The 15,685-nt window shown below is 44.0% G+C and overlaps 1 protein-coding gene across 1 annotated transcript in view; it reads left to right on the top strand.

The window, feature by feature from the left end:
• Positions 1-7,998: 7,998 nt before the first annotated feature.
• LOC123756437 (retinal homeobox protein Rx1) overlaps positions 7,999-15,685 on the top strand; it is a 56,279-nt gene continuing 48,592 nt past the window's right edge. Inside the window, 2 exon segments of the mRNA XM_045739603.2 lie at positions 7,999-8,159; positions 8,161-8,323. Of these exon segments, the coding sequence (XP_045595559.2) occupies positions 8,097-8,159; positions 8,161-8,323 (226 nt within the window). The 5' untranslated portion in view covers positions 7,999-8,096.

Here is a 15,685-nt window from a genome sequence, read left to right on the forward strand (position 1 = left end):
AGTTGTGCTTGCGGGGTTGAGCTCTGGCTCTTTCGGCCCGCCTCTCAACTGCCAATCAATCAATTTTTTTCACACACACACACACACACATACACATACACACACACACACACACACATATATATATATATATATATATATATATATATATATATATATATATATATATATATATATATATATATATATATATATATAACGTATATATAAGAAATGAGATCAGATTTTGATCAGATTTTGAAATGAGATCAGATTTTGTGATGGTGATGACCAGTCATCACCATCACAATCTCCTCCCAAACTGTTTCTCCTGCACTTCTTGCTTCTCTTCTCTCTTCTTCATTCCCCTGTTCTTCCCCCATCCCTCCCTCATCCTGCTCCGTCAATGGGCGTAGACCAATAGCCTTCCGCATCAGACATCCAGGGCTTTAACCAAGAGCCCTCAACTGACTTGTATATTCACAGCATCCACAATGGAAGCGTCATAAAAAAGAAGTCGTTTTTTTTATCTAAATCACGTGGATGTTCTCTCTCTCTCTCTCTCTCTCTCTCTCTCTCTCTCTCTCTCTCTCTCTCTCTCTCTCTCTCTCTCTCTCTCTCTCTCTCTCTCTCTCTCTCTCTCTCTCTTTCACGTCACTCTGTCCGTTCCTCCCGTCCCCCCATCTCTCCCTCCATACACCAAATCTCCTTTCCTCTCTAACTCCCCTTCCTTCATTTTACTCTCCCTGTAACCCCCCCTCCCATTAGAGTGACACAGGAAGGAACTACCACTGTCCTGCTCTCCTCTTCCATCCACCTCCCTCCCTCCCCTCCCTCCCTTCCTCTCTCTCTCTCCACCAATACACACAAACACTCTCATTGTTATTATTATGCTAATGTCAGCATCACTTCCTCTGGTTCATCCCTTGTGAGATGACCGCAGCTTCCCCCCCTCTCATCCTGGCCGGAAGCCGCAGTCATTGGTCAACTTGGCTGTGGTTATGGGGGATTGGTTAGTTATATGCTTGGCTGTTTAGTTTAGTCATTTACGGTGCACCCAATACTCATCCCGTGGGCGGTAATGGAAAGGGTTAAAGAGGCATATAATGGGTTTAGAAACTGAGCCCAATAGTTAAGTTAGTTAATCACGTAACAATCTTGTGACGCTAGTTTATACAGCTTTGATTTTTTTCGCATATATTTAAAAATAAAAACTGTCTATGTTGTCAGGGATTTGAGACTATATATATATATATATATATATATATATATATATATATATATATATATATATATATATATATATATATATATATATATATATATAACTACAAATACATATCTCAAAAGTCTTGTTATATCACAAGTGATTCAAGAAAGGGTCCACAACAGTATATATTAAGTCGGTCTAGTAATACCATTACCGTTCAAATAAATGTTGGAAAACAGTATAAAATAAATTTGAAGATAATGAAATCAGTTAAATAGAATATTCTCTCCTCTCTTATTTTTATCGTTCGTTAATGGCATAAATTAGAGACGGGCGATCAGATGACAAGATCTTGATGTCATAGACACTTGAAGAGGGAAAAATATTGGTTGATTACTGAGTGAAGCTCTGAGAATTGGAACTAATTACAATGGAAAGACTTGTTCCAGAATGGAAAGAGATTTATTCAACTCTTTTTACTCTTTTTATTAAAGAGAGAGAGAGAGAGAGAGAGAGAGAGAGAGAGAGAGAGAGAGAGGGGGGGGGGGGGAAGGTTGGTGGAGATTGAGGTTCTGAGAGGAAAGATGACACAAAAAAAGAAGTGAGAAGAGTTTGAAGGTTGTTGGAGTATATTGGGAGTCCTGGTACATAATGTGAAAAAAAATATAATTTGTTTGTATTGCTCATAGGATTTATATATCAATCCACACACACACACACACACACACACACACACACACACACACACACACAAGGGGTTAAGGGGGCCTCGTAGCCTGGTGGATAGCGCGCAGGACTCGTAATTCTGTGGCGCGGGTTCGATTCCCGCACGAGGCAGAAACAAATGGGCAAAGTTTCTTTCACCCTAAGTGCCCCTGTTACCTAGCAGTAAATAGGTACCTGGGAGTTAGTCAGCTGTCACGGGCTGCTTCCTGGGGTGTGTGTGTGTGTGTGTGGTGTGGAAAAAAAAAAGTAGTTAGTAAACAGTCGATTGACAGTTGAGAGGCGGGCCGAAAGAGCAAAGCTCAACCCCCGCAAAAACACAACTAGTAAACACAACTAGTAAACACACACACACACACACACACACACACACACACACACACACACACACACACACACACACACACACACACACACACACACACATCTCAGGTGAGGTCTCAGATTGGCGAGACGTCACAAGTGGAGTCCCGCAGGGGTCAGTCCTTGAACCTATACTGTTTCTGGTATATGTAAATGATCTCCCAGAGGGTATAGATTCGTTCCTCTCAATGTTTGCCGACGATGCAAAAATTATGAGGAGGATTGAAACAGAGGATGATAGTAGGAGGCTACAAGATGACCTGGATAGACTGAGTGAATGGTCCAACAAATGGCTGTTGAAGTTCAACCCGAGTAAATGCAAAGTAATGAAACTAGGCAGTGAAAACAGGAGGCCAGGCACAGGATACAGAATAGGAGATGAAGTACTAAATGAAACAGAGAGAGAGAAAGATCTAGGAGTTGATATCACACCAAACCTGTCTCCTGAAGCCCACATAAAGAGAATAACGTCTGCGGCATATGCGAGGCTGGCTAACATCAGAACGGCGTTCAGGAACCTGTGTAAGGAATCATTCAGAATCTTGTACACCACATATGTAAGACCAATCCTGGAGTATGCGGCCCCAGCATGGAGCCCGTACCTTGTCAAGCACAAGACGAAGCTGGAAAAAGTCCAAAGGTATGCTACTAGACTAGTCCCAGAACTAAGAGGCATGAGTTATGAGGAAAGGCTGCGGGAAATGCACCTTACGACACTGGAAGACAGAAGAGTAAGGGGGACATGATCACAACCTACAAAATCCTCAGGGGAATCGACCGGGTAAACAAGGATGAACTATTCAACACTGATGGGACGCGAACAAGGGGACACAGGTGGAAGCTGAGTACCCAAATGAGCCACAGAGACGTTAGAAAGAACTTTTTCAGTGTCAGAGTAGTTAGTAAATGGAATGCATTAGGAAGTGATGTGGTGGAGGCTGACTCCATACACAGTTTCAAATGTAGATATGATAGAGCCCAATAGGCTCAGGAATCTGTACACCAGATGATTGACGGTTGAGAGGCGGGACCAAAGAGCCAGAGCTCAACCCCCGCAAGCACAATTACGTGAGTACAATTAGGTGAGTACACACACACACACACACACACACACACACACACACTTATTGCGTGTGTGACGCAGTCGGTGACCCGATTCCATTCATCATGAAGACAGGCAACTAATCAACACTGATGAGAAATTATCTGCAACACTAATCCAGTCCTTAGTACCACACATCCAATCCTCTGAGAGTACACTGACGCGCTGTAGAAAATGATTCACCATGTGGTAATCACCATTTGTGTTGTGAAGTTGGATCCTGATGGTGAGTGTCAACGAGAAGATATGTACTGAGTGGTAGAGCGAATACTGGTACTGGACGACCAGTACCCACCAAGAGGATTGGCTGAAATGCTTTGGGTAATAGTGGCTTCATAGATTGTGTAACTTCTGTCTCTACAATTTGCTCATTACTTCGTAAACACATATTTTTTTGTTTAATTAAACACTGTCATTGTTGTATTCACCTAATTGTGCTTGCGGGGGTTGAGCTCTGACTCTTTGGTCCCGCCTCTCAACCGTCAATCAACAGGTGGACAGGTTCCTGAGCCTAATGGGCTCTATAAATAAGTGTTTTCGTTGTCGTGATTTGTGGAGTGACGTGAGGCAAGCACATATGTGTCCCTCCACATGTGTTGCGTCCCACATATGCCGTGCAGGAGGCATATGTGGGACGCAACAGGAGCAGCTCTGTTGCAGGAGCAGCTCTGGTACATATTGCAACTGGACATACATAAGTGATCCATCTTGTGTGGTTTATATCTCCTCACTCACTGAGCTGCGAACCAATCAATGTGGAATATGTTCTACGGTGAGAAGTGCGTTTGTTTAGTAATTTACTTGTTGATGAGGCAAGTCTTGAATAGCTAGACTGTAGAGATGTATTCTCTTATTGGTGTCTATATAAGCTAACTTATAACTAACTTATAGCTAACTTCAACATATGCTAATTGTGGGTGTCTCTATTACTCCCAATTATATAGTCGTAACGGCCTAATGCTTTCTCCTGGTAATTATCTATCTATCTAATTGTGAGTGTTATGATGACTAGAGTCATCATATGATGACTAGAGTCATCATATGATGATTAGCATCATCATATGATGACTCCAATCATCATACCCAGTCTATAGAAGAAATAACAGTGATTTGACGGATTATGATCAACTTAAGGAGTACTAAAAGTCACATTTTCGATGCTACATGTATCAAAATAAGGCTTTTGCGTCTTGCACAATCAACATATACACGAGAGGAGATTGTGAGGTCATAAAGTGGGGGGTCGAACCCGCATCCCTTGACGTTCCAGACCTAAGCTCTACCAGCTCTCATAATCAACTTAAAAAAAATTGCCAATAAAAGTGGATGATTGATTGATGAAGATTAAGCCACCCAAGAGCATGGGCATGAATAGCCCGTGAGTGAGTCAGAAGTACTACCAGGTTTATTTTGTGGTTGTAAATGATATATAATATGAAGTTGCTATTGTATTGTTCAGTATCTATTGTTGTTATGACTACCACTTCCTCTCTCTCTCTCTCTCTCGCTTCTTCCCTCCTCCTCCTCCTCCTTCCTGCTCCTCCTCCTCCTCCTCCTTCTCCCCCTCCTCCTCCTCCTTCTCCTCCTCCTCCTCCTTCTCCTCCTCCTCCTCCTCCTCCTCCTCCTCCTCCTCCTCCTTCTCCTCCTCCTCCTCCTCCTCCTCCTCCTCCTCCTTCTCCTCCTCTTCACTCCCTCCTTTCATCCCTCCATCCACTCGACACCGAAAAACTTACACTCGACAATCTCCATCTTTTTGTCACCGGAAATGTGATGGAGGTAAAATACCGGGGTCGCTAATCGTCCGTCTGGCAGCGTGGCCTCAAGTGTCACGCTGTTGCCACGTTTCCTGGCTTAGAGTGTCACGCTGTTGCCACGTTTCCTGGCTTAGAGTGTCACGCTGTTGCCACGTTTTCTGGCTTAGAGTGTCACGCTGTTGTCACGTTTTCTGGCTTAGAGTGTCACGCTGTTGCCACGTTTCCTGGCCCAGAGTGTCACGCTGTTGCCACGTTTCCTGGCTTAGAGTGTCACGCTGTTGCCACGTTTCCTGGCTTAGAGTGTCACGCTGTTGTCACGTTTTCTGGCCCAGAGTGTCACGCTGTTGTCACGTTTTCTGGCCCAGAGTGTCACGTTGTTGCCACGTTTTCTGGCCCAGAGTGTCACGCTGTTGCCACGTTTTCTGGCCCAGAGTGTCACGCTGTTGTCACGTTTTCTGGCCCAGAGTGTCACGTTGTTGCCACGTTTTCTGGCCCAGAGTGTCACGCTGTTGCCACGTTTTTCTGGCCCAGAGTGTCACGCTGTTGTCACGTTTTCTGGCCCAGAGTGTCACGTTGTTGTCACGTTTTCTGGCCCAGAGTGTCACGTTGTTGTCACGTTTTCTGGCCCAGAGTGTCACGCTGTTGCCACGTTTTCTGGCCCAGAGTGTCACGCTGTTGTCACGTTTTCTGGCCCAGAGTGTCACGCTGGTGTCACGTTTTCTGGCCAGCGTGTCACGCTGGTGTCACGTTTTCTGGCCAAGAGTGTCACGCTGTTGTCACGTTTTCTGGCCCACAGTGTCACGCTGTTGTCACGTTTTCTGGCCCAGAGTGTCACGCTGGTGTCACGTTTTCTGGCCAAGCGTGTCACGCTGGTGTCACGTTTTCTGGCCCAGAGTGTCACGCTGTTGTCTCGTTTTCTTGCCAAGAGTGTCACGCTGTTGCCACGTTTTCTGGCCCAGAGTGTCACGCTGTTGTCACGTTTTCTGGCCCAGAGTGTCACGCTGGTGCCACGTCTTCTGGCAGAGAGTGTCACGCTGTTGCCACAACTCCCTCCTGGCCCTCTGTTAAGCGTGTGTCATTAAGGGGAGCGTGAGTAGTGCGTAGAGTGTACACAGGACCCAACCCGTTCCTGGCTCTGGAGTCATTACTTCAGTCCTAGGAAGCCTTCCCCTGGCTGCATATCTGGGGAGCAAATAAAATATTAAGGTAAGATGAAGGTGGGGAGAGAGCTTAGTGGGGAGGGAGTGGGGGTGAAGAGCTTGGTGGGGGGAGTGGGGGGTGAAGAGTTTAATGGGGGGAGTGGGGGTGAAGAGATTAATGGGGAGATTGAAGTTACTCCTCTTGTTCTCATGTGACGTCATCACTCTTCTCACTAAGCTGTCTCTTATACCTCTCTTTTACGTTCTCTTTCATATCTCACTCTCTCTCTCTCTCTCTCTCTCTCTCTCTCTCTCTCTCTCTCTCTCTCTCTCTCTCTCTCTCTCTCTCTCTCTCTCTCTCTCTCTCTCTCTCTCTCTCTCCTGATTTACCCTCTACACTCACACCCATTTAACCCCTCCCCCTTAACCCCACTGCACCCTATCCCACTGCTCCCCCACTCACCACACGCCCACCTCAAACCCACAACCCCCCCTCCCCTACCCCCCCCCCCCCCTCCCCCTTCCCCCGAGCCCAAAATTCATCATTCGCCATTTTCGCTGAGTTGTGATGGCCAAATACGGCTCAACAATCCTTTGCTCTTCACTTTATATCGTGATCACGTCCTTCAATAGAGCACCGCGTGCGGCCCAGCACCTAGGGGGCCCAACCCGCCCTGGCCCCTGGACGGCCCTTACGTCAGGGGGCCCCAGGGGCGCTTGTGGCCCCGACGGCCACCTCGGTAAATAGACCAAACTAGCACCCGAGTGAGAAACTTTATTAGTGGGAGATACACAGAGACGCGGGTCCTTCTCCCTCCCTTCCTTCCCCCCTCCCATCAAAAAAAAAATTCGCCACCTCACCCTGCCCCCTCCCAAGAGCCCCCCCCCCTCCCCCCCAAGAGCCCCCTTCCCCCCAAAGAGCCCCCCCCGCCCAAGAGCAGGAGCGGGACAGAAAAACATTAAGTACTCAATTTGGTCCCATAACATGGTCGCTGCAGGAGAACTTTTTCTTATGCAGGATCTTCAGTTACTAATAAAATCTTCGTCCGGGTCTTCGTAGGAGGGAGGGAGGAGGGCGTAGGAGGCCAGCTGGTGTTTTAATAACACCACCAGCCGGAGGGTTTTATTAAACAGCCGGGCGATTATTGCCGATTATGCATTAATTTCGTGTAACGACTCCCGGGCGAGCGTGCACAATGAGGAGAGATAGTCGTTATTACCCGGACAAGCATCCATTAGCGGCTACGATTTGGCCCACCTTCCGTGTATTCTCCGCTAACCAATCAGCGGCCTCAGATTCTCCGCTCGGGCTGCCAGAGCTCAGTTACTTATTTTTGCTAAAATTATTTTAAATTGTATACCAAATGTATACACTAATCCCACGTATGCATACACGTGTTCTTAGTAAGATGCCGAGTATTCAAAGCTTAATTTTAAAACAGAAGCGATGTATAAGGCATGTTATTTTCGGGAAATATCGCGCCTCAGTCACCCGTAGGGAGTCGCTATTATCCAACCGCGAATTATCCCAATACCACAGGCCGTCCTGCGCGCTGATTGGTCCGTGTCGCTGCGACCCGCTCTCTCATTGGTCAACACCGCGGGGGGATTAGGTGTGTATGCATTGTTCGTGTAAATAGTGTTGAAATGATTAGGGGAGGGGGTTCCCGGGTGGCGCTATAAACGAAATAAGCAGCTGAGGCAGCGGTCCAGTCGCTGCGTGCCGGCCCAAGACTGCGGACCTCCACGACAGCTGCTGTTCTCCGCTGTGTGATAGTGTTCTTGTGATTGTGTTCGGTGTGCTTCCATCCTGTTCTTCCATCGCCATGATGGAACGCTCCCTCAAGGCCATCACACCCCCGCCGGAGTCGCGTCGCAGCGCCCCGTCTCCGCTTGTCGCAGATTGACACACATCTGTCGCCGACGCCGACGACGCCGACGACAGGAGCGCCGCCGTGTCGCTCCTCCCGCGTCTACACCATCGAGGACATACTCGGGCGGCCGCAAGAACCGCAGGCGCCGCAGGTCAACGCCGCAGACACTAATGCCGCAGGTGAGGTCACTGCATGACATATCCTCTCATCCCGTCCCGTGAAGAACACCCCCCCCACCCCGTGAAGAACACACCCCCCCCCCACCCGTGAAGAACACCCCCACTCCGTCTTTTCTATAATCCATGTGTCGTGTTCTATTTTTCAGTGACACATGACTCCAGTCTTTCTTCCGTGCCTCCAGCCGGCACGCGTAACTATTTTCTGTGTATATCCGTGTGTGTGTGTGTGTGTGTGTGTGTGTGTGTGTGTGTGTGTGTGTGTGTGTGTGTGTGTGTGTTACATGTATTTACTGTCCCTGTAGGAGCCAGCTGTTAACCCTTGTGTGCGTATTTATGTCTGTGTATGTGAATATTTGTGTCAATATATGTGTTTGAGTGTATGTGTGTGTGTGAGTGTATGTGTAGGTGTATTGTAATATGGTTTATTTTAGACTTGAGATGCTGTCGTGATAATCAAAACATCTCAACTCTCCCATAAACAGATAAATTATGCTATATGCAGATTAATAATCAGTGTAAATATAGGTCAATAGATTGTTAGATTAGTCAACAGACTCTCATTAAATCCCGAATATCATGACACAGCTCAATAGACAGGCACATAAAAAAATAGACAGAGACATAGACATTTACCAGAACCATAGGCCAATAGACAGACCCATAGACTAATAGATGGAGCCGCAGACATTTACCTGAGCCATACATCAATAGACAGCAACAATCCAATAGAATGAGCCATAGACAATTACCAGAACCATAGTTTAATAGACAGTTGACATAACAATAGATCAACAGAAAGACCTACTTTTCAAGAAACCAATCGATACATGATGCCATTGATCGATTAAATAGACAGTGTCAGATCGACAATAGACAGGGCCATAAAAGAAGTAGAACCATCGATTGTATACGATTTGAGTACACAATACATCTCAATAGACAGAGTCATTGATAGAGTTAACAAGGGTTAAATATAAACAATAAATAGTAACATACATAAATCCACAATATTATAGTACTCTATACAGCAAAATGTCAATATACAGGAATATAGCTCACTAGAAAGATTACATACACGCATAGATCCAAAGAAAGTGAGATAGATAAATAGACCCTCTTGTTACGGCAACGTAGATGTAGATGCTCTAAGAGGTGAAATAGAACGATAGAGACAACACTAGAGCTGCATAGACATAGAACAATTTATTATGCACGAGAACCCAATAGACCTAAGACAATAGATATTGCACGAGAACTCAATAGACCTGGTCCAGTGGAGGGTGGCATAATGTTCACGGATTAATTGTATGCACAACAGATGGGCCTTGCTGTCATCCGTCATGCGTCATCCGTCACATATAACTGTCATCCGTCACCTATAAATGTCATCCATCACCTCCAGCAGCCATCCGTCCCCTCCAGCAGACATCCGTCACCTCCAGCAGTCATCCGTCACCTCCAGCAATCATCCGTCACCTTCAGAAGTCATCCGTCACCTCCAGCTGTCATCCGTCAAAATCCCATAGCTATCATCCATCACCCGTAGCCATCATACCTTTCATCCAAATGTATTCACAAAGATTTAGATTATCTTCCGGACAGAGGCGTTCACCCATCAGAGATAACGCGGATGCTGCGCAGTCATTCAGTCACCCAGCAGAATTTGCTGGGTGACTGGATGTCAGAAGTTAACTATCTCGCGTCTGGTCATCAGTAAAAAAGATTTGTTTGGGGTAAGGTGCTGTAAATTCCGTTGATAATTGTGTTCCATTTTGAATAATATATTATTAAAAATAATTTCAAATTATTGCAATAATAAGAGTAATTTTGAATATTATTATTCGTTGAGATAATTCGTCGGAGCTGTGATGAGGGATCGAATCTGCGCGGTAGAGATCAATAATCAATAATATTACTCTCTGAATCAATAATATTACTCTTTGAATATTTTTATTCTTGTTATATATATATATATATATATATATATATATATATATATATATATATATATATATATATATATATATATATATATATATATTAGTAGTGGAATTCGTGCATCAGTGCAACTTTGCATTAATGCTATTGCTAATATTTTTTTTCTAACAGTTTGTGGTGAAAGATTTTGAATAACTTCAAAGATATTTTGTATTCCTCAAAAACATGTTTCGTGACGTAATTGAGAAATTGTCTTCAAAGAAAGAGAGAGAGAGAGAGAGAGAGAGAGAGAGAGAGAGAGAGGAAAGAGAGAGAGAGAGAAAGAGGAAGAGGAAGCTCTCTCGTTCTTGCCTAACACGTAAAAAGCTCCCTTAACATTATATATGACATTGTAAACACTGTTTACAATGTAAATACTGTAAAAACATTGTTTATTAAGTTACTGTAAATGCAAGCAACTTAGACAAGTATGCGGTCAATCGCTAAAAAATTCAATTTTTTGCCAAAATTTCGGAAACAACGATGTCATTCTCATGCAATTCGAAAATTCAGTGACAAGCTCGAAAAACGCATAACTGTTTAGGGTCATTTTTAAGCTCAAAAATGAAATTTCAATTTCAATTTCAAAATTGAAATTTCAAATGAAATGAAATGAGACTTCTATTAGGTAAAATTCGCGATATATAATGACAATTTTCAAATAATCACGTACCAATGTGTACAAAAGCACGCATGTATCATGCGTACACGTGATACATGTGTCATTCGTACACGTACACACTCATGCGTACATGATCACCCTCAGCATCATGCGTACAGGAACACCTCAACATCATGCGTACAGCATCATCCCAGCATCATGCGTACAGCATCATCCCAGCATCATGCGTACAGCATCATCCCAGCATCATGCGTACAGGAACACCCTCAGCATCATGCGTAGAGGATCACCTCAGCATCATGCGTACAGGATCACCTCAGCATCATGCGTACAGCATCATCCTAGCATCATGCGTACAGCATCATCCCAGCATCATGCGTACAGGAACACCCTCAGCATCATGCGTAGAGGATCACCTCAGCATCATGCGTACAGGAACACCTCAACATCATGCGTACAGCATCATCCCAGCATCATGCGTACAGCATCATCCCAGCATCATGCGTACAGCATCATCCCAGCATCATGCGTACAGGAACACCCTCAGCATCATGCGTAGAGGATCACCTCAGCATCATGCGTACAGGATCACCTCAGCATCATGCGTACAGCATCATCCCAGCATCATGCGTACAGCATCATCCCAGCATCATGCGTACAGGAACACCCTCAGCATCATGCGTAGAGGATCACCTCAGCATCATGCGTACAGGATCACCTCAGCATCATGCGTACAGCATCATCCCAGCATCATGCGTACAGGAACACCCTCAGCATCATGCGTAGAGGATCACCTCAGCATCATGCGTACAGGAACACCTCAACATCATGCGTACAGCATCATCCCAGCATCATGCGTAGAAAGTCAATCCTCTGGCACTTATACGCAAATCGAAATCACGAGCGTCGAAAAATCTGCGCATCGTCCGACACGAATAATAGCCAACCGTGCGTACACGAACGATGTTGTTATCGATTCAGCTACTTAGAACAAAAGTTCCAAAGTAGCACGGGCTATGGTGAGCCCGTAGTGGACTTACCTGGCACAGGAGCGGTGCTGTGTGTGCCGTCCGTGTACACTAACGAATTATTCTTGAGGCGTAAGCGAAGCCTTAATTTCGTAATGATTAAACGAATATTCGTGTCATACGCTCACGTGTATTACTGCGTGAGATAGAGAGATTTAATTAATTTAATTAAATTAATTTAATTAGATTAATTTTTTTTTCTGTTTTGTGGTTGACGATTTTTTTAGTTTCATTTTGTAACTTCAGCAGATATTAGAAATATTGAAATTAACACGTTATCTATGTTAGAATTAATGAATTATTTACATAGTAATTATTTTCTGATATAATTATTTCGATAATATTTATTATTAAATGTTCTTTAATAATAATTATGCAGCTATTTTTGACAATTCATATATCATAAAAATTCTCAGAATATTAATTAATAAAAAAATGATAATATAAGCAGTGATTAATGCTAATATATCTAGCCAGAGGGAGCTTGAATCTGATGCTAATAACTGTATGGCAAGGAATCCTTGTTGTGAAGTATAGATTTTCGACCTTATGTTACATGTTCCCGCTATAGAGTGGCTGCTGTGTCTATGGATTTCTCGGTTACAGTGAACTTCGGGTATAGCGTTTGGTTGCTTGATTTGTCACTGATCCGGTTATAAATATTTTGATGGTTTGTGAAGTTTAAATTTCATTTGATGTACACACACAAGGTGAGTACACATACACACACACACACACACACACACACACACACACACACACACACACACACACACACACACACACACACACACACACACATAGGAATGATTATAGAAGCTTACACAAACAAAATTAAAAAATATTTAAGAAATGGGTTATTCGTAAGTTACCGCAACAGACAATTCACAACCGGTAGAGTAGGGGACTGAGGAGCTAGCGCTCAACCCTGCAAGCCCATATAGTTGATTACGCATAAACTACACGTTAAAACAGCTTTAGAAATAATTTCCCCTAGACAAGTTCGCCCAAAGATACAATCTCCCTAAACAATATCCATACACAATCTCCCTAAAACACTTCTTTCCCCCAGAAAAAATCTCTCTAACACAATTATTTCCGAGAAATAATCTCCGTCACGGAGATCTCTGGACTTCCTCTCAAGTTTTACTACAATTTCCATCTCCCAACAAGGGGCGCGGCGCTCATCTCCGCTCCCTCCCCTTTCTTCATTTCCCAAGTCATTATCGTGCCATTATTACGCCATCCGCGGTAAATGGCGATAAAACGATACAATTAGAGGGTCAAAAATTGGCGGTGGGAAGTCCGGGACAAGCGTTCGACTCCCGCAAGCACCGCATCTTGGCCGTCTGGGATTTGATGCCCGTAATGAGGGAGGGAGAGAGAGAGAGAGAGAGAGAGAGAGAGAGAGAGAGAGAGAGAGAGAGAGAGAGAGAGAGAGAGAGAGAGAGAGAGAATTGGGGGGAAGTGTGAAATTATATAGATGAGAAACACAATTGTTCTTGGGCTTTGGAAATTAAGTTAGTGGTTATCTAGTTCATTGTAGTCTCTAATGTTTGATTTCATTTACCGGAATGTTGTTTTTTTTAGGCTGAATATGTTTTATGTCCTCTCTCTCTCTCTCTCTCTCTCTCTCTCTCTCTCTCTCTCTCTCTCTCTCTCTCTCTCTCTCTCTCTCTCTCTCTCTCTCTCTCTCTCTCTCTCTCTCTATTCTCTCAACACAATAAATATTGACAAAGTCAACACTCTCGACACACTAAAACATCAAATGATGTTAAATATACACAAACTAACAGGGCCAGATACACCCCGCGAGAATTTTATAGAGTCGAGGCTATACGACTCCCCTTTCCTCAAAATGACGTTTAACAAGCAACTAAAATTGAGGAATGATTCCTTATGACTGAAACTAGTAAAATTGTACTAGTTTCTAGTCATCGGGAATCTAGTCATAAGTTGATATTCCAGAAAGGTGATATAAATTTGCATTAAAATACCGTCCAGTCAGTTTGACATTGGTGTTAGGGAAATAATAAAACAGGTTAGTTAGTATTTATAAAAATCATTTAATTACTTAAAGGAAAACACTTGGGGCTCCAAGCTGGCCATACTCGTAATTTTCCTGTACGTCCAAATGGCTTTTGATATTAAAAATTTTGTTTAAAGATTTCTATATATGTTATACTCAAATTCTATGTCAGTTGAAATGTAACCAATCACAGGCAAGTAGGCCTCTGACGTCATACCAGACAGAGGAGCACCAGCCATTGCTCCCAGCAGCCGCAGTTCTCCTCACAGACTCAGAGTAGGTGGACCTCGGCTAGGCAGATATATACCTTGTTGTCTCGGTCAATAAATATATACAGAAGCGACTACTGTGTCTACATTCTACCCGAACAAGGCAAACGAATATATAAGCTCGAGACTCGACGTGGTACTGCACGGGAGACATCTCCCGTCACGCAGGGTGCAGTCGCACCTCCACAGATCTCCAGTATCAGCTATTGATACTGGTAATGGCTCAAAAGGGCCACCACTTACGGGCTATTCATGCCCGTGCCACCTTTTAGGTGGCTGAATCTTCATCAATCAATCAATCGTGGTACTGGGGATGGAATACAAGCCTGGATTGAAGACTTACTCTGCCAGAAGAAAACAGCTAGTGAAACTGAACGGTGATTTGTTCAACTTATGAACATCACGAATGGGGTTCGGTACTCAGTCCCCATATCATAAAAATTCGCGGATAACACATACCTTGGACAAAATACTCCAACTCGGGGCAGAGTCTACATGTGTCCAGTGAGACTTACATGGCGGTCAAAAACCTCACCTGTAACACCATATGAGTCCATCAGCCCTCACCTGGAATGGGGTGTGTAGTTCAGGATGCCAAATAATATCATGAAGGATGACCAAACTAAGTTTATGAAATATACTCTATGAAGATTGAGTCAAATATGAAAATATATTTCCAATCGAAGCATAGACATGAGAGACATGACTGAGACCTTAAGGATGGAAACAATTTCAATAATTAGCAGCTACTGTATTCGTAGCAGCAGCTACTGTATTCGTAGCAGCAGCTACTTTATTTGTAGTAGCAGCTATTGTAGTCGTAGTAGCAGCTATTGTAGTCGTAGTAGCAGCTACTGTAGTCGTAGTTGCAGCTATTGTAGTCGTAGCAGCAGCTACTTTATTTGTAGTAGCAGCTATTGTAGTCGTAGTAGCAGCTATTGTAGTCGTAGTAGCAGCTACTGTAGTCGTAGTTGCAGCTATTGTAGTCGTAGTAGCAGCTATTGTAGTCGTAGTAGCAGCTACTGTAGTCGTAGTAGCAGCTATTGTAGTCGTAGTAGCAGCTACTGTAGTCGTAGTTGCAGCTATTGTAGTCGTCGCAGCAGTGACTGTCGTCGTAGGAGCATGCCGCATGCACACGCTTTTCCCAGCCAACAGTAGCCGGGGTCATGATAACATTTACGCAACCCTCTACGAAACCTGTACATCTTCCAACAATCGTAGCGCTATTGCTTACACTTATTAAACAGTTCATGATCACCGTAGCAATACAAATCTGTTTATAACAATATGTCGAACTTGATAACCTATTTAATGTAAACAAAGCTGCCACGATTGTTGGAAGATGTAAAGGTTTCGTAGTTGGTTGTGTAAATGTTTGACGAATCCCGACCCTGGGCGTCTCCGGCCACACAGATATTTGTCTCTTGTGGAGTAAAA

Source organism: Procambarus clarkii, chromosome 25 (assembly GCF_040958095.1).
Source record: "Procambarus clarkii isolate CNS0578487 chromosome 25, FALCON_Pclarkii_2.0, whole genome shotgun sequence".
NCBI lineage: Eukaryota > Metazoa > Arthropoda > Malacostraca > Decapoda > Cambaridae > Procambarus > Procambarus clarkii.